Source organism: Leptonotus elevatus, chromosome 17, assembly GCF_054856555.1.
Source record: "Leptonotus elevatus isolate MCC_2025b chromosome 17, RoL_Lele_1.0, whole genome shotgun sequence".
Classification (NCBI taxonomy): Eukaryota; Metazoa; Chordata; class Actinopteri; order Syngnathiformes; family Syngnathidae; genus Leptonotus; species Leptonotus elevatus.
Genome location: NC_141255.1, coordinates 4,096,039 through 4,118,118, shown reverse-complemented (window position 1 = coordinate 4,118,118; position 22,080 = coordinate 4,096,039). Strand labels below are relative to the sequence as shown.

The 22,080-nt window shown below is 43.9% G+C and overlaps 3 protein-coding genes across 3 annotated transcripts; 1 reads left to right on the top strand and 2 right to left on the bottom strand.

Moving 5' to 3' along the window:
• Window positions 1-640: 640 nt before the first annotated feature.
• Window positions 641-6,936, bottom strand: acadvl (acyl-CoA dehydrogenase very long chain). Its single transcript, XM_086058657.1, has 21 exons — window positions 6,815-6,936; window positions 6,523-6,610; window positions 6,355-6,418; window positions 5,748-5,819; window positions 5,589-5,661; window positions 5,448-5,512; window positions 5,239-5,373; window positions 5,019-5,163; window positions 4,816-4,945; window positions 3,359-3,484; window positions 3,058-3,256; window positions 2,886-2,990; window positions 2,722-2,808; window positions 2,570-2,632; window positions 2,348-2,449; window positions 2,188-2,285; window positions 2,036-2,108; window positions 1,873-1,945; window positions 1,710-1,782; window positions 1,539-1,614; window positions 641-1,422 (listed from the first exon to the last, which is right to left on the bottom strand). The coding sequence occupies exons 2-21, from the start codon at window positions 6,594-6,596 to the stop codon at window positions 1,285-1,287; spliced, it is 1,971 nt and encodes a 656-aa protein (XP_085914783.1). The 5' UTR covers window positions 6,597-6,610; window positions 6,815-6,936; the 3' UTR covers window positions 641-1,284.
• A 3,080-nt stretch (window positions 6,937-10,016) lies between these two features.
• On the top strand, window positions 10,017-12,778 carry pnp5a (purine nucleoside phosphorylase 5a). Its single transcript, XM_086060212.1, has 6 exons — window positions 10,017-10,174; window positions 10,764-10,936; window positions 11,000-11,103; window positions 11,186-11,361; window positions 11,435-11,625; window positions 12,390-12,778. Exons 1-6 carry the CDS (start codon window positions 10,152-10,154, stop codon window positions 12,605-12,607), a joined length of 885 nt encoding a protein of 294 aa, XP_085916338.1. The 5' UTR covers window positions 10,017-10,151; the 3' UTR covers window positions 12,608-12,778.
• Window positions 12,779-12,783: 5 nt separating this feature from the next.
• Window positions 12,784-21,793, bottom strand: capn1 (calpain 1). The gene is made up of 22 exons (XM_086060211.1): window positions 21,564-21,793; window positions 20,618-20,974; window positions 18,872-18,941; window positions 18,324-18,442; window positions 17,616-17,749; window positions 17,374-17,542; window positions 16,781-16,864; window positions 16,624-16,709; window positions 16,385-16,459; window positions 15,726-15,886; window positions 15,498-15,658; window positions 15,414-15,425; window positions 15,132-15,343; window positions 15,025-15,064; window positions 14,878-14,943; window positions 14,724-14,781; window positions 14,592-14,656; window positions 14,421-14,489; window positions 14,271-14,349; window positions 14,086-14,202; window positions 13,951-14,009; window positions 12,784-13,885 (listed from the first exon to the last, which is right to left on the bottom strand). The coding sequence occupies exons 2-22, from the start codon at window positions 20,870-20,872 to the stop codon at window positions 13,859-13,861; spliced, it is 2,118 nt and encodes a 705-aa protein (XP_085916337.1). The 5' UTR covers window positions 20,873-20,974; window positions 21,564-21,793; the 3' UTR covers window positions 12,784-13,858.
• Window positions 21,794-22,080: the final 287 nt, after the last annotated feature.

Sequence of the window (22,080 nt, the reverse complement as noted above, 5' to 3'; positions counted from 1 at the left end):
ATTAATACCTTTAAAAACAAAATTGTCTACTTGCTGTCGACTGAAGATGACATCACCTGTGCTAACGAAATAGGTAACGACCGGTAAGACCAATCACGGCTCACCTGTTTTCTGGGTTTTGGCTGCAAACTGAGCCACGGTTGGTGGTTACGTGCATAGAGGACGTCATCTTCAGTCAACAGCAAGTGGCAAAATTTGTTTTTAAAGGAATTCATTGTTCATGAAAAATAATGAAGTTATCACATTAATTATAGACAAAATATTATTTTCTTGCTTTTGAAAATGGCTCAATGAGTCAAATATCCCTTTAGCATTTGCTGACAAAAAGCACACTGTAAAAGGGAGTGGGAAATTTATGGACAGAAAAATGCAACATAAATGCACAGCAGTAAAAATAGCATTACTTTATTGAAGCGCTCAACTGCTTGGTTAAAGCAAAACAGTTTCATTTTACATTTCCTCTCCGCTACATCATGTACATTATTCTATGTGATCATCTCTTGAATATTTCCAGATTTTGTTCTACTGCTTTTCATGCACTATAAGCCTCGTGAGCATCACGTGTTCTTAAGAAGGGATCACGTCAAATGTATATTATATTATAGATCTAAAAGAAAAATGCAAAATGAATGCACAGAACTCAAACCAGAACGAGTTTATTGAGTACTCAGTTTCATTAAACACAGCATTCCATCCTTGCTAAATCCTGCACATTAATCATAATTCTGGGATATTGGCAGATGTGTGCAGTTCGTGAGGTGACAACAGCAAGTTGGAGCAGAATTTGCATTGTCCTGTGTTCTATAAGGCAAAGGCGTTAAAGCCATCACTGGTAAACCCAACATGCAGAAAAGTACTGAGAACATAATCAGCTATATCAGTTTATTAAATGTGTCATAAATGAAGATTACACTAAACAATCCATTTCAAAGTATTACAAATAAAACAAGTTTGACACATTAGTCCCTTTCTACAGCTTAAATAATGTTCAGGAAACTTGATGGTAGATTGAAGAGTGACATCATGAGGATATTTGGTTCATCGGCGGGAATGAGATGAGGCGCTTGTGGCGTTTTTGTTGAAAAGGCCCTTTGACTCAAAAATTAGATTTCTGTGGCTTGAAAGTCAATGTACAGGTTTTCAAACAACAACAACAACAACCTGATGTCCTTACAAATAAATATACATTGAAGATGAACCTCATGACCAGCACCAACGGATGATGGAGTGTCTGATGCATTGCTTGGCGATCCAAAAGACACAATTGGACAAACCAATGAGTGTTTAGAAACCGAGCGGGTGAGGGGCGACCGTTCCCCCGTTCTCCACCACTGCTGCGGAAATGGCCTGAAAGTTATTATAAAGTTGCCTGGACTGGCTGGAGCGCAACGCCTGAATGTCCCGCACGAGTCTCCCGTGAGCCTGCGGGACCAAGGGAGCATCAGCAAAGCGCACACGCCGCATTTAGAGTAAACGTATTTGACGATTTGTGTGTGTGTGTGTGTGTGTGTGTGTGTGTGTTTTGGATAAAAGCTTACCTCCACACACCAAGTCTCGCACAGAACTTTCTCATGTTGGGCCGAGGGGTGGCTCTGACTCAGGGAGCGGGACGCCCTGCCGAGGACAAAAAAAAATCTCATCAGGCTATGCAGATACTTGGAGGTGGTTAGTAGACAAACAAACAAAAAAGTCAACATGGATGTATGTACCTTGAGAGGACAACAATCATGGTGTAAATGTCAATGGCACAGTCTGCCACTCTCATCAACACAAACTGCTCATCTGCAACAGGAAAGTATTGTTTATGTCCTTCTTTGTTCGCAAACACACGAAACAATGAGGTCTATCAAGAGTTTTTGCACGGCCACTCACCAATAATCTTCTTGCCATGTTTAATAAGAAGCTCCTCGATAGCCACGCCAAATTGTTCAATGGCTTTCACGGCCTACGTGACCCAAAAAAAAAAAAAAAAAAAATAGATGAGAGGGCGAAAAAATTAAACGGTGATTCCAGTAACCAAGCCATGATAACGCACCATTTCACCACTTTGAGCCAGTTCAGGGTGGACATTTCCTTGAAGCGTCAATCCAGTGCTCATGCCGGCCTTCCTAAAACAAGACAGCAAAGCCAGTTTCACGCAAAACAAGAAGCGTTCAAGTACAGTACGGCAAAGTACTGACGTGTTACCTCTTTGCCCTTTTGGTGAGTTCTTCCGCCAGGAGCCCAGCGTTGCCAAGTGGGTTCTTCATGGCTTTTTGTAAGCTCTTCAACTGGTTGCCCGCATTCTGAGGAGAAGGGTCGACGACGTCATTGATAGCGTAAGAGAAAAGTGGACGTGAATATTCACCTGGAAGCCGTTGAGGGCCACGAAAAGCCTGAGGATGTCATTGGTGCCCTCGAAGATCCGGAAAATTCTCAGATCCCTCATCACCCTCTCGACTCCGGCATCCTGTAAAAAAAAAAAAAAAAAAAAAAAACATTGCCCCTCATCAGTGTGCATTCTTTTCTTTGACTTTCTCCCCTCAGTTTCTCTGCCGCCGCTGTCAGATAATAAGGAGTGATCCCTCACTTTCATGAATCCCATGCCGCCCATAACTTGAATGCACTCGTCCGTCACATTCCACGCAGCTTCCTGTCAGAAAGACGAAGATGCAGTTGAGCTCCGGCCACATAGCAATCAGCTGACTTCCAACGTAAAAAAAAAAAAAAAAAGATTCTCACGGAAGCGAAGATCTTGCTGATGGCCGCCTCGATCTGGAACTCGGTTGCTCCGCTATCCATGTTGCCGCTGATCATGTAGGCCAGAGACTGCGGGAAGTGCAAAGAAGCCATCAGCGCGGATTGATGGCGAGCTGTTCGTGCACGCTTGACGAACTTCTACCGACCTCGGTGACGTACTGCAGCATGGCCATGCGGGCCAACTTCTCCTGGATGGCTCCATAGGTGTGGATCTTGCTGCCAAATTGGGTCCTGTTGCTTGCATGGTCCACCTGATGAAAGGAGAAAACCGTGACAGCTATGACAACATGGAGACTGCTCTACAACAATATAACCTACCGCTTTGTTGATGGCTCCTTTCATGGTGCCGGAGAGAGCGGCGGCCATGCCGAATCGGCCGTTGTTGAGGATGTTCATCGCCACCTTGAAGCCACCTCCCACCTCACCCAGCACGCAGTCAGCTGGCACGCGGACGTTATCGAAGTAAACCTCGGCCGTGTTGGAGGCTTTGATGCCCATCTTCTTCTCTGGTGGCCCGCTGGGATTCGGAAGAAAGGGTTGATGAACAAAGAGAGCTTCCAGTAAATGGCATAATTGTGCAGATTTCTGGAGGGGGAAAAAAAAAAGCGGTTATTCCCACTGTGTCACTCCACCAAAGCTCTTCTCCACAACAATAGCTGTGATCTTGTCCTTCATTTCCCCTGTCTTAGGATCCTTCATTGGTGTCTTGGCAAACACAGTGAAGATCTCAGCCAGACCGCCATTACTGAAAGGAGCAGGTGATCACATTACGATGCTTGGCCTATCTGTGCCGCAATTAGGGGTGTCAGGCGAAAATTTGTAATCGTAATTAATCACATGACTTCAAGAGTTAACTCACGATTAATCGCACATTTTTTATTACTGAAAGGAGCAGGTGATCACATTACGATGCTTGGCCTATCTGTGCCGCAATTAGGGGTGTCAGGCGAAAATGTGTAATCGTAATTAATCACATGACTTCAAGAGTTAACTCACGATTAATCGCACATTTGTTATTACTGAAAGGAGCAGGTGATCACATTACGATGCTTGGCCCATCTGTGCCGCAATTAGGGGTGTCAGGCGAAAATTTGTAATCGTAATTAATCACATGACTTCAAGAGTTAACTCACGATTAATCGCACATTTGTTATTACTGAAAGGAGCAGGTGATCACATTACGATGCTTGGCCTATCTGTGCCGCAATTAGGGGTGTCAGGCGAAAATTTGTAATCGTAATTAATCACATGACTTCAAGAGTTAACTCACGATTAATCGCACATTTTTTATCTGTTCTAAATGCACAATAAAATGTATAATAAAATATTGTTTTCTAAGTTTTCATACTCTTGTTAACATAAAAGTGGAGAAAAAAAAGTCATTGATACAGTAATTTCATAATAATTCATAAAATCGAGGTAAAATTAAAAAGGCTGTACTGCGTTAAGGTCATTTTTCTGCCACTAGATGGCATAATTGCATTTGAAAGACATTGGTAACAGATCAGTGCAATTTTGTTTTCATATTAAGAGCTATCTAATCTTTAACAAAGTTACATGTGAAATTATGTATTTTCAAAATTGTAAAATACAACTTGACTCCACTCTCCACAATTATATGCATTATTATTATAAAATGTATTACTGCTAAATTTTGACATGGACTAGAATTAGCCCAGAACAAACTTTCCAAGTAAGGAGCTGTTCATTAATCGCACGTAAAAAAAAAAAGTGGCATTAAAGGAACTTTAAATGGACTCAAAATTAACGCACTCATTTTGACACCCCTACCTGCAATATACAGTTGAGTTGATTGATGGTAGTCGGCATTCGAACTGCATGATTTGCAACGCCTAGTTGAGCAATTCTAGTTCAGTACAACTATGTTTCCTTTTTGAGTGCATGTATGTCAAAATATTAGGAATATTTTGGACAATAAAGTTTTCATTTGGGGTACTCTACCTGGGCTATTTATTAGAAGAAGTGCTAAGTGAAGACAAGTACCTGCTGCAAGCAAATGGCTCACAGGGTGATAAAGATCCTCTAGTGGCAAATATGCGTCTTCTGTGGTCTCACCTTATCCAGATTTTGCTTCCGTTGAGGGTGAAATATTGTCCGCAGGGGGACTGTACAGCTGTGGTTTTGATGGAAGCAGCATCAGAACCACTGGCTGGTTCAGTCAGGCAAAAGGCAGCAATGTGCTCACCTGGACATACAAAAAACACAAGTCGCTTGTCTCTGTCCTTCATGACATACAAAGCACCGTGTGAGTGAGCTACCTGATGCAAGTTTCGGTAGGTATTTCTCTTTTTGTGCCGGGTTGCCAAAAAGCAAAATGCCCTTGAAGCCAATAGACTGGTGGGCACCCAGCGTGATGCCAACACCGAGATCATGGGTGCCGACGATCTCCACTAGCCGGGCATACTGAGGAGAGACGGGATGAGGTCGTTACCGATTGTGTAAAATCCGTTCACGCTGATTCCATACCAACGGACGCACCTGTGTGTTGTTGAGGCCCAGGCCACCCAGGTCGGCCGGCACCTGCAGGCCAAAGGCGCCCATCTCTTTCAAGCCCTCCATTGTATGGTCCTCGACTTTCTCCAGCGCATCGTTTTTGGCCGCATCGTTCACCTCCTGCACACAGGAAATGAGTCACGAGGGGAATGAGAGGAAATAAAACAAATCAGCCAGAGCGGTTTCAAATTTACCTCAAAAAACTTGCCCACAGGCGGCACAAGCTCTCGGAGGAACTGCTCCTGCTCTTCGTTCAAGACTGAACACACGAGAGAAATTGCTCATCAATGTTGTTTGTAAATTTAAATAACATCTCCTTGGAATGTTTGGTTTACCGGAAGGGTAGGGAAACACTTGAGGGGTGGCAATCTGCCCCTTGAAAATGTTGACAGCAAAAGATTTGGACTCCTGAGGGATATTAAGCAGCTCAGTCAACAACAGCAGTTAAACACACTATCCATACCTGTGTTACAATATTTTGGGAAGCAACATACTGCTGTGCTCGTCTTCTTCTCCACCACAGCAGCAGCATCCGTTCCGACTGCTGCTGGCTTCTCCAACACTGCCTGTATTAAGAGGGATATTCCTGAAGTCCATCAAGGGAGTAACATTGCTGACATTTTTGTAACAATTCACATTATTTTCTGAATTCTATTTTTGCATTAAACTGACACAAGTACCATGTAGTTGAGCGTTCTGGTATAAAGAAAGGTGTGACTTTGTGTCACAGGCCATAAATAGGTGAAAGTTTAGTGCAAGGACATATCAGCCATGGTAACCTCCATCTCAAAGTGTCTATATAACATAGCTATGTATTTTATGTGCATGAAAAATAACAACAATTCTAGCACGATTGTGGTAACCACTAAAAGCATAACTACTTCCTGTTTGGGTGCTACAGTGTCACCTTAAATGTGGACATGTGATCAATGAACTTTCACCTACTTGCTCTGGAATGGGGTGATTGTGTTATATCACCATCAGTACCAAAGCATTGGGCCAAAACTGATGTGCAAGGTTTGCAAGTAACAATGTATTTAAAAAAATAATAATAATGGACGCATACAAATAGTGATCGAGGCATTCTATTCTGTGACATACCTGTGTAGCTTGACTAGCATAGAGGCGTGCGTTGTTCACGGCCACGATAGCCTGGCGTTGAACCCTGAATTACACGAACGGAGATTTTGGGACAGTATTTATATGTTATTAAGACAAATTCCAAGAATATATTAACAGGTCTTGATTGTAAACATTAACGCTACAAACCCAGTGAATCCGGGTGCGATCCGCAGAACGGCACCACAAAGCGCAGAAGACTGGCCCACTTTAAGAAGCAGCATTATTCTTCCGTGAACTAAGAGTACATGTAAAAAAAAATAATGCTCAGTAAAACAACAGAACAGTTAAATGCTTAGCTAACCGTTAGCATCGCGTTTACACCGGCTGCCAAACGTTGCGTCACGATTGCCCCGACTAGTTATGTTTGAGTAGTTCTGTACTTAATGCACAATTAAAGTCAATTGGATAACACAAATCATATTTATATAATATAACATACCCGTGTAGGATATAATCAGCGCCGAAGCAGACCAGTCTTGGAAAAGTGACAACTTAAGAGTGTTTTTTTTCTTCTCCTACCCTTGACCGGGTTACCCGGATAATGACTGACTCGTCGCGGTGCATGACGGGACATGTAGTTTTAGGGGTCAGACCTGTATATTTGTGACCCGATTCATGACAATTCAAAATTTTCCCCACCATTGTTATTGTGCAAATATTGACATTTGTTGATTATCTTATTGCAAATCTTGTTTCAAATAGCAATCTGAATTTTTTTACTGAAAATGTATTCAATTAAATAAAAAAAATGTCATACAATTATTCAGTGTTTGCAGAACACAGCTTTTGCTTCTCTCTAAACCCTTTCGGTTGTATATTTATGTATGGAATTAGTTTTTTGTTTTTAGTTTTTACCATGTTGAATTTTTTATTTGCCAATGAACCGAATACAAGTGTGTTTGCATTTGGGAAAGAAAAAAACACACACAATGTACATATGATCATTTTAAATGTGCATAAAATCACACATCCATCTGGAAATATTGACCTCAACTCACTCATAGCACCATATAAATTAAAGTGGAAACCTTTCTAAAAAAATATGGTGCAATTATCCTCCTTCCTTGTAACCCTACATTAAAATACTGTACACACAAACTGTGGAAGTACATAAATAAATAAACTAAAATAAACTAAAAGGGTTCCACAAACTATCCTCTTTTAAACTGAAGCTGTTGACTGACATTTTGCAATGCTCAGTGACGTGTCTTAAAATATATCTACAGGTATATTCATTTACACAGAACTGTTCTTCAAAATGCAAAGCTGGCACCGCATTTTTTTTTTTATGACTGAGGCTTAGTTGGCTCCTAAAACTTGACATCATTTAACCTCCACAAGTGCATCAATATCAGGCTTCAAATCCTAAGTAGCAGCAAATTTCAGAATGTCAGAAGTAGCCCCTCGAAACGCTTTAGATGATGGATGGATGGATGGTCAGAGGTCATCAGTGCGCCCTCTAGTGGACAAATGCAGTTGTGTTCTATCCCTTCAGGTCGGATTGGATCTGCTGATGTTGTGGTTGTGGCCGGCAGGCCATGTTTGCCAACACTGCTATAGACTTAGAAACTATACATGTATTTAAAATCAAATGTCTCAAAAAATTGTCTACTGTGTGTTACACATCTTTGGTTTGTTTTTCCAAACTCCTATTTAAAAAAAAAACGTGGTGGCTTCAGGTTTCTTTAAAGTTGTGATTTTAAATGTTCTATAGGTTACCTATTAAGTTGTAAAAGTCTTACATTTATGGATATCAAGTCACAGTTACATATTACAAAGTATGTCAATGTTGCACAATGGCATTGGTCTTAATGGTTTTGTAAGGTGAATAAATACAAAATATGTGATAAATGAAATATTAAGGGAGATGTTACTTCCTTTGATTAGCCCCAAAGGAAATTATTGTGTCTTTAAAAAAAATATACTATAGATTTTATTTTACTTTTAACAGCAAGTACAAGCACCTGTGAACTGTGCCAGTATTCACATGAAGTCTCCCTTGTGCCAAGTCATGCCGCAAGTTACATAACAAGCAAGCAGCGCCACTCGTGGCCCGCGCTAATCAACTCACTGAGGCTCAGAATCGTGCATAAAATGTGTCATGTGAACTTGAAGTCGCCCACACACAAATACACACACACACAGACACAAAATTCTGCCAACTTGTCAATGTCCCTTCAGTTTGTTGTTGGACCTTTGAACTTGAAGTAGCTCAAAAAAGGAAGCGCAAACCAGATGTGTCTTTAAATGAAAATATTTTGTTGTCGGTGTTCACCTCAGTGGCTACTGGCTGCCTGTTGGCTTGTTATGTAGATGCAAAATATTACATGGCCACCACAAAATCCTTGACGGCAGGCGGCTTACTTCGACCCAATAAGCTCAATTACATAACTCTTCTACAGACAACAGACTTGGCACTTTCTGTATGTGCAATTTTAATGGATCAACTTGTCCTTGCTCAGGTCTCACCATCCACAAGTCCGCATTTCATCAGGCCACATGTCATAACAACACTCCATGTCACTCATTCCCCTGACTGGCAATGGGCAATTCCGAGCTTATGACACAAGTCAAAATGGTGTTTTGACTCAGTGAAAGGAAGCTCTCCGCTCATTGAAAAGAACTGCACTTTAGATCAATACAATTTGATATGTGAGGATTATTTTGATTTTAAAATGTGATGAAATGTCATTTGACTACTACAGTATATCATTTTGCATGCATACAATACACCATTTGTTTTCATCATGTTAAGGGAGCGTTGCCATTGTCCATTGCCCAAAAAACTGCCCAAACCACTCATTTCAGGCCGACATAGCCGCAGCATTCTAATGATTGCAGACGATTAGAAGCGGCATGGAGACAATTGGAGACAATTGGATGCAACGTAGCGACCATTGGCCACGCATGATGTGGAGCCAACCAGATGTGGCGCAGGCCTCGTAAGGCACGAAGGTCACCATGGCTGTCTGTCTCGTGAGGTCTCCTACGTCAAACACCCGCTTCATCGATCGGCTTCGCACATTCTGTTTGATGACATGGAATGCGATGGCTGACCTGGTTCACGTGTTTCTTTGGGGGAAAAAAAGCTGTTTTGAACTTGAATTAGCTCCCCTATCTGGGGCCTCTGTCCCCTTTACCATTGAAACGTAATTGGTGACTCCTAGCATAGATAAACAAATACTGTAGTCCAAGGTGTGTACACTCCTGACATGTTGATGTTGCCTTTTGTTATGACAAAAACATCAACCAAGAGGACAACCTGTAGGGAGATAACGTGTGGGAACATTCAAGGTTGAGTTTGTGGAACCGTTAAAGATTTTATTTGTCTTTTATGACTTAGTGGATTTTAAGCCATCAAACACACAACCACATTGTAAACAGGGTGAAAAGTACAAAGTGACATAATATGTCTGGTTGTGTGGGTGCACGTGTGAGTGAAATTCATGGCCTTGGGTGTTTTTAAAAGGAAGTATGTTTCTTTGATGTCACAAACCGTACAAAGATAATGGCAACTGGTAATGACAAATTATTGATTCAGGATGTCATAAAATATCTTCTTCTTTTCTTTTTTTTAAAGGGGGCGGGCCGGGGGTGGGTGAACGAGTGTCATTTGAACCAATGAGAGTGTGCCTTGCGCATGCGTCATTCGGAAATGGGGCTGCCTTATAAATTGCGCCCGCTCACTAGAACGCAAGACACAACATAGCGCGCGCAACGTGAAGTAACTTTTTTTTCTTCCTCATCCGCCTGCTTCTTGAGAGTACTGCGCCATCATGTTTCCTCAAGGTAACCAGTGGTAAGTCATTGACAAACATATCCCTCCGTTTTTTTAAAGGCTTTTATGTGCACGCCAATGTAGTATATCTACTTAATTACACGTATCAATAAACCTTCAATACGAAACGTGACGAAGACAGACAGACAGACAAGACAAGTGTTTTGACAGTCGAAGTTGTCTGGAAGTTTTGCTCTGACCAACCGATATAGGATGGAAAACGTTGATGTCCTCTCGCTGGAATTTTGAGGATGGATTTGGAATCTTATTGGTTAAAGAAGAAGTGGGCTAATAGAGTTACTTTGACCAATGCTAATGAGGTAGAAATTTTCAACATAAATATGTACTGAAAGCAATGCAACTGCAGCAACCAAGAAAAAAAAGCCACAAAATTAATAGAATCAATAGACTGTTGGGCATAAATTAACAATTTCATGCATATACTGTGGTTGCATTTGTTGGTCAGTGTTTTAGCTAACATTATGTAGTTAGAGATGCTTGTTTTGAACTTTCTTTTTTCACTCGTATTAATAAATTCAAGTACAAAACTGATTATAATAATAGAGAGAGAACAGGAAGTTATGTGCCACATTTTTTTTTGGTGATGCAGCTGCTATACCTACGAGGACTGCAAGGCCACAGCCGACTGGCTGCTTGCTCAGACCGACGTGCGGCCTTCCGTCGGTATCGTGTGCGGCTCAGGCCTCGGTGGCCTGGCGGAAATGTTGAAGGACCAGGTGGCGTTCAACTACAAGGACATTCCAAACTTCCCGCAGAGCACGGGTGAGTCCACCGCAAAAACATCCCGCTGGAAGTTTGGCTGATTTATTATTTGGTCCCGTACAGTGCACGGACACGCTGGACGGCTCGTTTTTGGAACACTGAAGGGGCGGTCATGTGTGTGCATGCAGGGCCGCTCTCACCTGTATGAGGGTTACCCAATCCAGAAGGTTGGTTGGCAGGCTATATAACGTACTGTCATGCCAGTGCCCCGCCGGGGCTAACCACATTGTGTGCTTTTGTTATGTTCAGATCACACTGCCTATGCGCATCTTTAAGTTGCTGGGCGTGGACACAGTGATACTGACCAACGCGGCCGGCAGTCTCAATCAGGACTTCAAGGTGGGAGACATCATGATCATGAAAGACCACATCAACATGCCAGGCTTCGCTGGGAACAACCCACTGACCGGACTCAACGACGATAGGTAGGACACCGACCACGTGCAATGCATGAAAAGCAGCACGGTGGTTAATTAAGCGTTGGCATCTGCAACACAGGTTTGGCGTGCGCTTCCCGTGCATGTCTGACGCGTACGACAGAGAGCTTCAGCAGCTGGCCATGGACGTGGGGCAGGAACTGGGCTTCGGGCACTTCCTGAGGGAGGGCGTCTATTGCGTGCTGTGTGGGCCGTCATTTGAGACCATCGCTGAGTGCAGGATGCTCAACAAACTCGGTGCTGATGCTGTTGGTGAGTTGCGCTAGTTAACCAGTTAGCAAGTGAGTCTAAAGTCTAAAGTCTCCTGAAACTTCAAGCTAAGATACTGTGCCAAAGTCATTAAATTCAAGTGATTTAATCTACAGTAGGAAAAATTCCCAAGTCCAATTTAATGGGTAACTAAACCCTTTAAAAAAAAAAATATATATATATATATATATATATATATATATATATATATATATATATTCCACAAATGGAAACCTACGGAGGAGGATTAGGGCCAGTGAAGAAAGGAGAAAAAAGGTTGGCAGGATTTTCACTTTATTGTTAGAATTCCCACTTTAACTTCAGAATCCTGACTTTAAAGTAATCTTAGAATTCTTTCTTTGTGTCAGAATTTTGACATTTAAAGTCAGCATTCTCACTTTTAAGGCAGAATTCTGAGATAAATCAGAATTCTGACTTTGTCTGAATGTCAGAATTGTGAGATTAAAGTGGGAATTCTCACTTTAAAGTAAGAATTCTCATTTTAAAGTGAGAATTCTGACTTTATTGTCAGAATTCTGAGATTAAAGTGGGAATTCTGACAATAAAGTCAGAATTCTAACAATAAAGTCAGAATTCTGACAATAAAATGAGAAACCTGCCAACCTTTTTTTTTCTCTCTTCACTGGCCCTTATTCTCTTCCGTAGAAACCAAAACACCTTGTTTTGTAATAGTTTCCCTTTAAGTCTGACATGAGTCAAGGCGCATGACTCTACTTCTGAGCCGATGTCGCCCTTTCCAACGGCAGGCATGAGCACGGTCCATGAGGTGATCGTGGCTCGCCACTGCGGCATGCGCGTCTTCGCCCTGTCGCTGATCACCAACCAGGCGGTGATGGACTACGACAGTGAGGAGAAGGCCAACCACGAGGAGGTCCTCCAGACAGGCAAGCAGAGGGCGGAGCAACTGGAGCAGCTCATCTTCACCATGGTGACCAGGATGGAGCACAACAACAATGACGCCTGAGCCGTCTTGTCTTGTTCCTTGTCAAACTTGTGTTCGGTTCCATTCCAAGCTCTAACATTCTGTTCCTCCTGGTTATATTATTTGTATGTTTGCAGTTAATCAACATGTACAAGTGTGATTGAAGTCAGCCTGTTTTTTTTCTATTGTTAATAAAGCTTATTTATTACGACACACTGTGACATTGATTGGCTTTTACAATGCGTGTACTGTAAACAGGAAGTTGTTCTTAAAAGTTACAAAAGTGTTATTTTGTTCCATCATTAAAAAACAGATACATGCACAGCATCATAGGTGCTCCAAAAATGGCAACCGGTTTGGCACAAGAAGCATAGATCAAAGATTGTCTACGGCGAGGCTTGAAGCACATTGGCGCCAATGTAAAAAAAGGTGAATAATGGTATGGTCCACACAAGATGGTGGTGAGGTTACAAAAGGCTAAACTAAAATCCGCCATGGCACAGGTGTCAAACTCGAGGCCTGCGGGCCAGGTACGCTCGACGCTTCACTTTATGTGGCCCACTAAAGCAAATAGTGTATATCTCTTTCTGGTTAAATGGGTTTGTTCTTTCATTTTGGCAGAAAATCTGTGCTAAAATTGCCCTTTTTCTTCACCTTTGACATATTGCAAGCATATTCACATGATCCCTTCTTAAAATAAATTGAACAACAGTTGTACATGTCAATATTCGCATGCCGCAATATTGTGAATATTCTTAATGCTAATTCAATTTGTTGTTAGCAATATTAAATGGTTGGGTATTAAGTATTGACCTTTTCTGTTTGTAAACAAACAATTCAAAACGGACTCCTCCCATGGCTCAACCCCCCCCACTCTTCTCATCAACATTGCGCCTGCCTTCAGCGACCCCCCAACCCCCTAACCACCAAAATTTCATGATGGACCTAAAATGAAATATAAACTTTCCAAGACTATAATTTGACCTTTTAACAAACATTTTTATAGCGCATTTTTAGTCCATCCTAAATTTTCAACCGAAAGTTGACTATCTAACTTTTTGGAGCAGTATACATAACTTTCAATTTCAGCGACAATTGTGTGTATGTAGTAATGTAATGAGGTGACGATACATTTAAATGGGTTTCACAGTTGTAACGGCCCAAAAGGGAACCCATTACTGCGATGTGGCCCATGACAAAAAAAAGAGTTTGACCCCCCCCCTGCTACTTGGCAATTATTTACGTTCTCAGGTCACGGTGTCTGAAGGCACCAGACACGCCGTCCACTGGCGTCTAGGCGAACATGGTGAGGGAGAGCCACTGCAAGAAACAGGAAGTGGTGACAAATGAGGAAGTGTTCAAACAGCTAGAACATTTCCTGTTACCTGTGAGAAGTTGAGCGTGATGACGCCATCTGCATCCGTGTCCATGACCTTGAACGTTTCTGTCGAAACGAGCGTGGCAAGGTTAGTGCGAGGTGGCGGGCGGGCTAAGTGGGCGGAGTCACGGAAAACACTCACTGAACATGGACTCCAGGCGGACCAGACATGTGACGAAATTGTCAAAGTCGACGGCCATGTCTTCCTCCGTGTATCGCAGGATGATGAGCTGGAACAGGTGATTGGTCAGCTTGAAGCCTGCGGAAGGGGGTACATTTAGCGCGCGGTGATGAGTAAGGTTGCGCACACATGGCGATGCAGCGCACCTGCGGACTCCAGCGCCATCCTCATCTCATAGGAGCTCATGGTTCCCGACTTGTCGAGGTCATAGTTCCTGAATATGGTCTGTTTAAGAGCAGGAGAGTTCATGTGATTCTAGAATGACCCGTGCGTGTTTGTGTGTGAGAAAATGTTACCAGGTAGCGTTTAATCTTCTCCCAAAGTACGTGGAACTCAACCAGGCCCAGTTTCCCACTGCCGTCCGTCTGCGGAGACGTTGAGGAAGCCAATGAGGAGACTTGAGTCACATGACTTCAAAACCAAAAAGGAGACCGAAGAGTCCCCAGGAAAAACGGCAGCAAGGATACATCCATGAGATTGATCATGCTGCGACACGCCTCCTTGGTGAAGCCGTCCGTCTTCAGGTCTTTATCTGTTGCCATGGAAACTATGTTCATGTCTATGCGTGTGAGTGGAAGGAGTGCTGATAATGTACTTACGCTTGCTGATGATGCGGTTCAGGATGGTTTGCAGCTCGTTGATGCTGATCTCCATGTCCTCCACGGTGTCCGCACACACGAAGCAACAATAAGGCCTTTGTTGCAGCAAAGGTCAAACACGATGCAGAAAAAAAAAAAGGGTGTATGTGCTTACTGAACCAGCCAACTGTCGGAAGAGACTCTTGAAGCCGGCCTCAATCTGACTCTCGTCCAAATAGTCCTACAAGGAAAAGAAAAGTAAGACGATTTCTTTGAAGGACGCAGGTACCAAATGCACAGTCCGCCGCCACTGTCTCCTCACCTCGCTCGGAAGATCCGCCACTACGTCGTCATCCAGCTCCCTTAAACGCAAAAACGTTACATGATCACGCGGCCATGATTGCAAGGACGTAACAAGGTGTGCCTCACTCTGAATCTGCAGGCTTCTCGGAGAAAACCCGTAGGACAAAGTCAGCCTCCTTGTGGGGCTCGAAGGTGGACGGCACTATGATATATTCGCCGGCCGGGAGTCGCAGACGCGAGCTGACCTCCCTCAGGTTGATGAAGAGTTCGGAGCGAGCGCTGGAGGCATGCGTCAGAAAGAAGTTCTGCTTCAAGTGGACCCGCGTCTGCCCTTTAGCCTGAGACGGAAGTCGGTTACCGCCACCATTCTGCTTTGTTTAAAAAAAAACCTGATTGGAAAGCTCATACCTCGTTGGGAACCTGCAAATAGAGAACTTGATGAGATTACAGAGCAGGAAGTACGCAGAGGAGCTTTGGGGGGCGGACACCGACCTCGTAGACGGCAAAGCCGATGGTCTCCATGTCTTTGCCCTCCCGCCGCTTCTTCCTGCGGTCCTTCTGCATGAGCGCCACCAGGAAGCTGCAGTCGGACATGCCGGGTGCGTCGGGATGCTGCAGCAGCAACTTGAACTGCGGATTCAGCCAAAAAGTCGCTGGACGGAAGAGGTTAAAGGTCAGGCTACTCATTTAAACCCCCTCACTGCCGGTGTCTTTTCTTACCCGCAAAGTTCCGGCAGCCTCCAGCTGTGCTGCCCCGTCTCCACTCCCCCGGGTACAGCGACGAGCTCCACGTTTTCATCTGGCTGTGCTGGAGGGCGTCGGCTGTCAGGTTGCAGATTTCCAAACGGTTGAACTCGCGCACGAAGTCGCTGAAGGACAACCTGTGGGAGGGGGGGGGACAAGCCGAAGTGGTATGAGAAACCCCCCCAAAATTTCTTGACAATAATACATTCTATGCAGCCCCACTAGTCTAAATACAGTATTCTGGTTAACAGTGCGTTAGTGGAGTGGAGTTAAGCAGCGAAATCCAGCAGTTTTTATCAATATCAGAAGGCAGCCATTTTGCTACTTGCTGTCGAGTGAAAATGACATCACAGTTGTTCAGGTCTCAGGTTACAACCAATCACAGCTCAGTTTCAGAAAACATGCGAGTTGTGATTGGTCGTTGCCTCAGCCCTGAGCAACTATGATGTCATCTTCGACAGCAAGTTGCAAAATGGCCGCCCCCTGAGATGGATAGAAAGGGCTGTATTTTGCTGCATAACTCATATTTCACAAATGTAATATCAATAAGGATGTCGTGTTTAGACCAGTTAAATCACATATAAGATGAAATGTTTAAGGTTGACTTCCCTTTTAATAGAGGAAAACAGTCTCACCAGAATTCGCCGTCCTCGCTCCGGTTTTGCAGCCGAGCGCGGACTCCTCTGTCTACACTGTCCCATTCTCGAGAACTGTACAAAAAATATTCAAGTGAATGGAAGACTCCAGCAGGGAATGCTTTGGAATGTCTGCTTACATAATCAAACCCCCACCCATTCCCAGACTCTCAGTTGCGTATAAGTCTTGACATGTTTACATGAGGCACTTTTTCCAACACGAGAAGCGAGTGTCTCACTTGTCGCTCCAAGCGCCGGTCCACTCCACTTCTCCCCATGGGTTCCTGATGCGGACCAACTTGGTCAGGTTCCCACGATAGACCACCTAAGGGACACACGTGGAGCATGGTCACGTTGGATGGAGAGACACACCACCACCATGTGACGCTCTCTCACCTCGTCCAAGCCCGTGACGGAGTAGGCGTGTCCCTTGACTAGCTTCTTGAAGGTGACTGCCTCCATGTCTCTGGAGCTGGTGATCTGGTACCAAAAACAACAAAAGTCAGAAGTGCTAAGTGTGTGTGTGGTTTTGTCTTTGCTACATTGTGGAGCCCAAACATGTGTGTTTTTCCAGGTTTAACTACTATTGTGGGGGCCAACTTGAAATTTCAGACAAGTTCAGACCTCTTTTTAAGGGTCAAGACTTGGTTTTAGAGTTTAGGTTTGAATTGGGTTATGGTTGAGGTTAGGGTAAGCAATTATTTTTGATGGTTGGGGTTAGGGGAAGGGGCTAGGAGATGCATCAAGTCAATGAGATGTCCCAACGATGATACAAAGACAAGTGTGTGTGTGTGGGGGGGGGGGTGCGTGTGTGTGTGTGAATGGCTGAACGAGAGGAATTTTGTAGGTTGTCGCTTTATGAAGGTCAGTCGAAGCACTTGCATTAAATTACAGGCAGCTCTGCCACATCCAATATGGCAGCCGCACTGACGTACAGTATAGCAGCACTGGGCTAAGGTCCATGTATACATGTCGATGTTCTTACTCACGTCAATAGAGCAGCCGAGCAGTGAGCCCCTCTCAATGGCACGGCCCATGATACTGAAGAGGTCAGAGGGCGCCTTGCCCAGCTCGAACATTTCCGTCACGCCGCCCGTGAAATCCTCAAAGCCTTCGGAAGTGCTGCCGCCGGATAGCGCCTCGTAGCAGCCGTTCAACCTGGGCAGGGCAGAGTCCACATGTGACTTTGGTGGTGTGGCGGACCTGAGCGGCGACTCTGCGCTCGGCTTACTTGGCGTAGGCCTTCTCAATCAGCGCGCTCCAGAATTCTCCGCCCTCCGCCGAGTGGACGAAGAGCAGCTTGCCGTCCTTGACGGGCAGGCGGTCATCGATCACTACCTCCACCCACTCGCCAAACTGCCAGAACTGTGAATACGGGACGCTGCATGAGGCCCTTGTCACCCACCATAGCAACACAAAACAACAACATCTTTCATGCTGTTGCCCTCTCTGGCCTTCTTCTTCATCTTTCCATTTGGACTACTAGACCCTATTCAGCATCTCGTACTACTAGTGGTATGTAGGCTCCCTCTAGTGGTATGTGAAAGAATCAATGCCTAAGAACAGTTCAGTTGTATTTATTTGACTTCATAATTGCCTATAGATCGGTGCGTCTCAATTATTTTTTGTTATGCCCCCCGCCAGGAAGAAAAAAATATTTTGTGCCCGCTCAAAACTCTGCTGCGATCATTTGTCTAGAAGTAAATCATGGGAGAGGAATTAATACTTTTTGCGCACTCAATTACAGCGCCAATGCCACCTACTGTAGTGAATGTGCAATTGCGCTTTATTCTAGTGCGGTCTAAAAAAAACAAACATGTTCCCTGAGTACACATGAACCCCCCGGCATCGCACAGCGGAGCCCGCCCATTATTTGAGAAGGACAGTAATAGATGCAAAAAAAACCCCGACTGTGACTATATTACCACACAAGGATTACCTGGAAATGGAAGATTCCGGCATACCCCTGCTCAAAGTTCTGTCCGTGCGGGACCACTCGATGCAGGAGGTTGTCGTTTAAGGTCAGCGAGGCGATGGCCGCCAGCAGCCAGCAGTCCCCTGCGCACACACATCATCACACAAGATGTCACATGACCCGGGCTGAGTATGGAAAACCATTTGAGCATTTATATGATATCCAAGTCTAGTGGACTACTACAAGCAACTACATACAACTTAGTAGGGCATTTCTGTTCACTAGTAGAACAACTTTAGCATGCTAGTAAGCAAGACATTAATTCTACTACTGTGCTGAATTTCCTTACTAGTGAGGACAATGAGTGTACTTGTACATGGACCTCTAGCTGCTGTATATCAAATAAATGCTCAAACGTCTTTCCATAGGCTGAATGGAGAAAATTGTATTTTTCCACCCCCTAGTGGTGAGATATGTAAATGTGTATGGACTGCATGCACCCGTTGAGCATGGGTGGGGCTTTCAGTATGCGTCTGAATACTCAATGTGACATGCAAACATTCCCCACTCACCCAGAGCTCCCTGGCAGATGTCAGTTCGGGTCGCTCCGTCCACAATGAAAGCGGGACGCTTGCACAACTCCTGCAGACACGTACACACAAACACACACACACACACTCTTCTCATTGCCATGAAAAATCTGTGTTTCCCAACTTTGTATGAGTCACGACAGATAAGGAAAATGTTACCACACACTATTCAATAAAAATGTTAAAACAATAGCACGGTGGTTGGGAATCACTGATGGAGAGATAGCACAAATTAGTTGAGATAAAGGGTCACTCGTGTCGACAGGAACTGGTTTGTGCGACTGATCGAACGTAGGTGTGTCTCGCCTCGTAAATTCTCACCTGCTGGATAAAGAAATAGCCAACACCAATACAAAGGAAACACAATTGTGTTTGCTGTACGGCTAACTTAAGCATCAAGCTAGCACGTGAGGGCCTACTGCTTTTATATTTATAAATAGATTCTATATTTTATAAGATCTATTTCTGACAGCGCTGCATGCTAGCGCCTGCGAGTGTGCGCCGACTCGAAACGCGGCTAAAAAAAGAGAGCGCCTATTTGTGTCATTGCACACGTGCGCACGCTTGACTTCACCTTTACATTTGAGTGCAGACGTGTGTTAAAAGTGCCGTGTGCGCAAAGCAACACGGGACGCACAATCACGGCCGCATCGGAGCACGCATGTCACGCTAACATGTAATAGGATGAGCACGCTACTGTCGTATTTGTGAACATGTGAGGGAAGCGCATGAGAAACGGACTTGGTTGTGTGACTCTTGGACCACTGAAAAATGACTGAATTAAATGTTGCAAGGGTGCATATTATTAAAGTGACTTAAACTTTGTTCAGTACATTTGTTAAGTACAGTTCAGTTGTATTTAACTTTGAAGTACAAATTAGTTACATTTAATCATATAGAACCGTTTTCAAACATTCATTTAGGTACATTTTATATTTAACTTATGTATATTACATTTGAATTAAAATATTATTTAAGTACAGGTTTTTTTTTGTACATACACAGTTGTTTACATACCCACAGAATATGTTAACTTATAAACACAACTGTATAACGGTGAGCAAAAATGTTGCGCCATTACACTGTTTAACCGCTTTATGAAATATCGTCAGAGCAGAAGCGAGTTGATGCTAGCTAGCTAGCCATGCTAGTTAGCCATGTTATCCACCTCAGCAGCAAGTCGTTAAGATTTATTTCAGAAATTGTAGATATGCTAACGTCATAGGTGGTTGTAAACATTAATTTCAAGACAGTGTCATATTAATATGGGAATTTACCTTGAAGTTGTCGAAGAGCGCTCTAATAAATGTGAAATCATATTGCTAGCTTTGCCTTATTTGGCAGCACTCTTCCGAAACACGTTTTGCATATTGTTCCTCTACCAAGCCATGGCACCTAAAAAATTCCCCAAAAGAGATTACTTTTTCGACAAGGCTCATGATGACTTAAAAAAAAGCTTACTGTTTAAAACCCACAATGTACCTTACAACCTATAACCCGCCATTCAACTATAAATAATTGTACAGTGGGCTTACAATAATAAATAATAAAAAAAAAAATAGGAACAAAACTTACGCTACATACTGCGTTAATACTATAATGTTGGTTATAATGCTGTTGCTACACCAACAGATATTTTTGGGGGTACTTAGTCTAAGTTTGGGAACCACAGCACCGATTAGTGTCTTAGAACACTCCGGATGTACTGTGCAGCTTGCTGTGTCTCACCGTGGGCCTCATCCAGCGCACGCCAGATGTCTTGGATGACCTCGGTCCGAGCTCGTCGAAGCCCAGAGAGGAAGCGGCGCAGGGGAACAGACTGTCCTCAAAGAGCTTCCCGCTACGGAGACATTGCGCCCGCAAGCTCTCGTAGTCCTGACCCAGGAACTTGACGGCATTGTTGTTCTGGCCCAGACCTTCCTGCCGGTCCCTCTGACTGCGCAGCTGCGCCGCCACACCTGTGGCGCTTATAGGCTCTACCATGTTGGGCGCGTGTGGGTGTGATGTGAAGTGTGTCAGGTTCTGATGTTGATCATGAACGGGTCAGAACCCGCCTGTCAGGATCTTTGGAATGTTACGCCGCCTCTAGAAGTAAACAAGAGAAGGAAATTCATAAAAGATCATGCTCCAGTCAGGGATTGGTCACTATTGGGGTCAAAAACAAATTTCCTGCATGACAGCAGCTGTCAATTACATGCAAAGTTCCTAAGCTTCTGTGCCAAACAACACCCAAGCTTATCACTACCCACGCATGACGCCCGGCCACGCCGCCCTGCATGACTATGCAAACAATGAACGCTTCCTGTTTCATTCGACTCAAACTTGATTGTAATATCCGGTGTTATATTACACAGATGATGAGTACATAAACAGAAAGCATGTCAACACAGCGAGCGTCAGAGATAAAAGGTCAGAGGTCAACGCTGACTCCTGGTGGTGGGCGTGGCCCTGCATCCGGCTGTCAAAAGGCTATGGGGGACACGCAATAGCAGCTGTACTCAGACATGCGCTCAGACATGATCACGTGACGGCGTAAAACCCCACCCACCCAACCCAACTTCACATTTGTTCCGTTTAAAAAAAAGAAGTTCTGGGGAGGCTGCGGAAGTGTTGGAACTTGGAAGTAAAGGAAATGTTTGCAAGTGAAAGAGTGCGGAACTGTAACGTGTGTTACCTGCGCGCTTGCACGTTTCCTCTCGTTCCTTTGCGGCGCTGAAGACAAGAACGTGTGAAGATAGACGAGGAGCACGCACCCTTCTACCTTTTTTTCTTCTTCTTTTGTCCTCTTCCTCGTCCCTTTTCAGCCCTTTTCTTCTTTTGCCTTCTTCTTCCCTCTTGTTCTGTTCCCCTCTGCCTTCTGCCTCTGCCGTGCTCGTTCGGGTCAATGGCGTGCGCATGCGCGGGAGGGAGGGGATGGTTGTTTTTTAGTTCGATAGCTCACGGCTGAAACCATTTCAACATTTAAACAGACACGCGTACACGCATATATACAGTATATACGATATTCTTACACAATAATTACATGGTAATAGAATTGGATGACAAATGCTAAGCAAAATGAAGAAAATGTCTTTCAAATGCAACACAAAAAACAGTTGAAATTGTGAGGATTGACATGTATTGTCGACAAATATTTCTGCAATTAATTTACGTACACAGTCAAGTCGACAGGCGCAGTCTTTGCTGGTCTA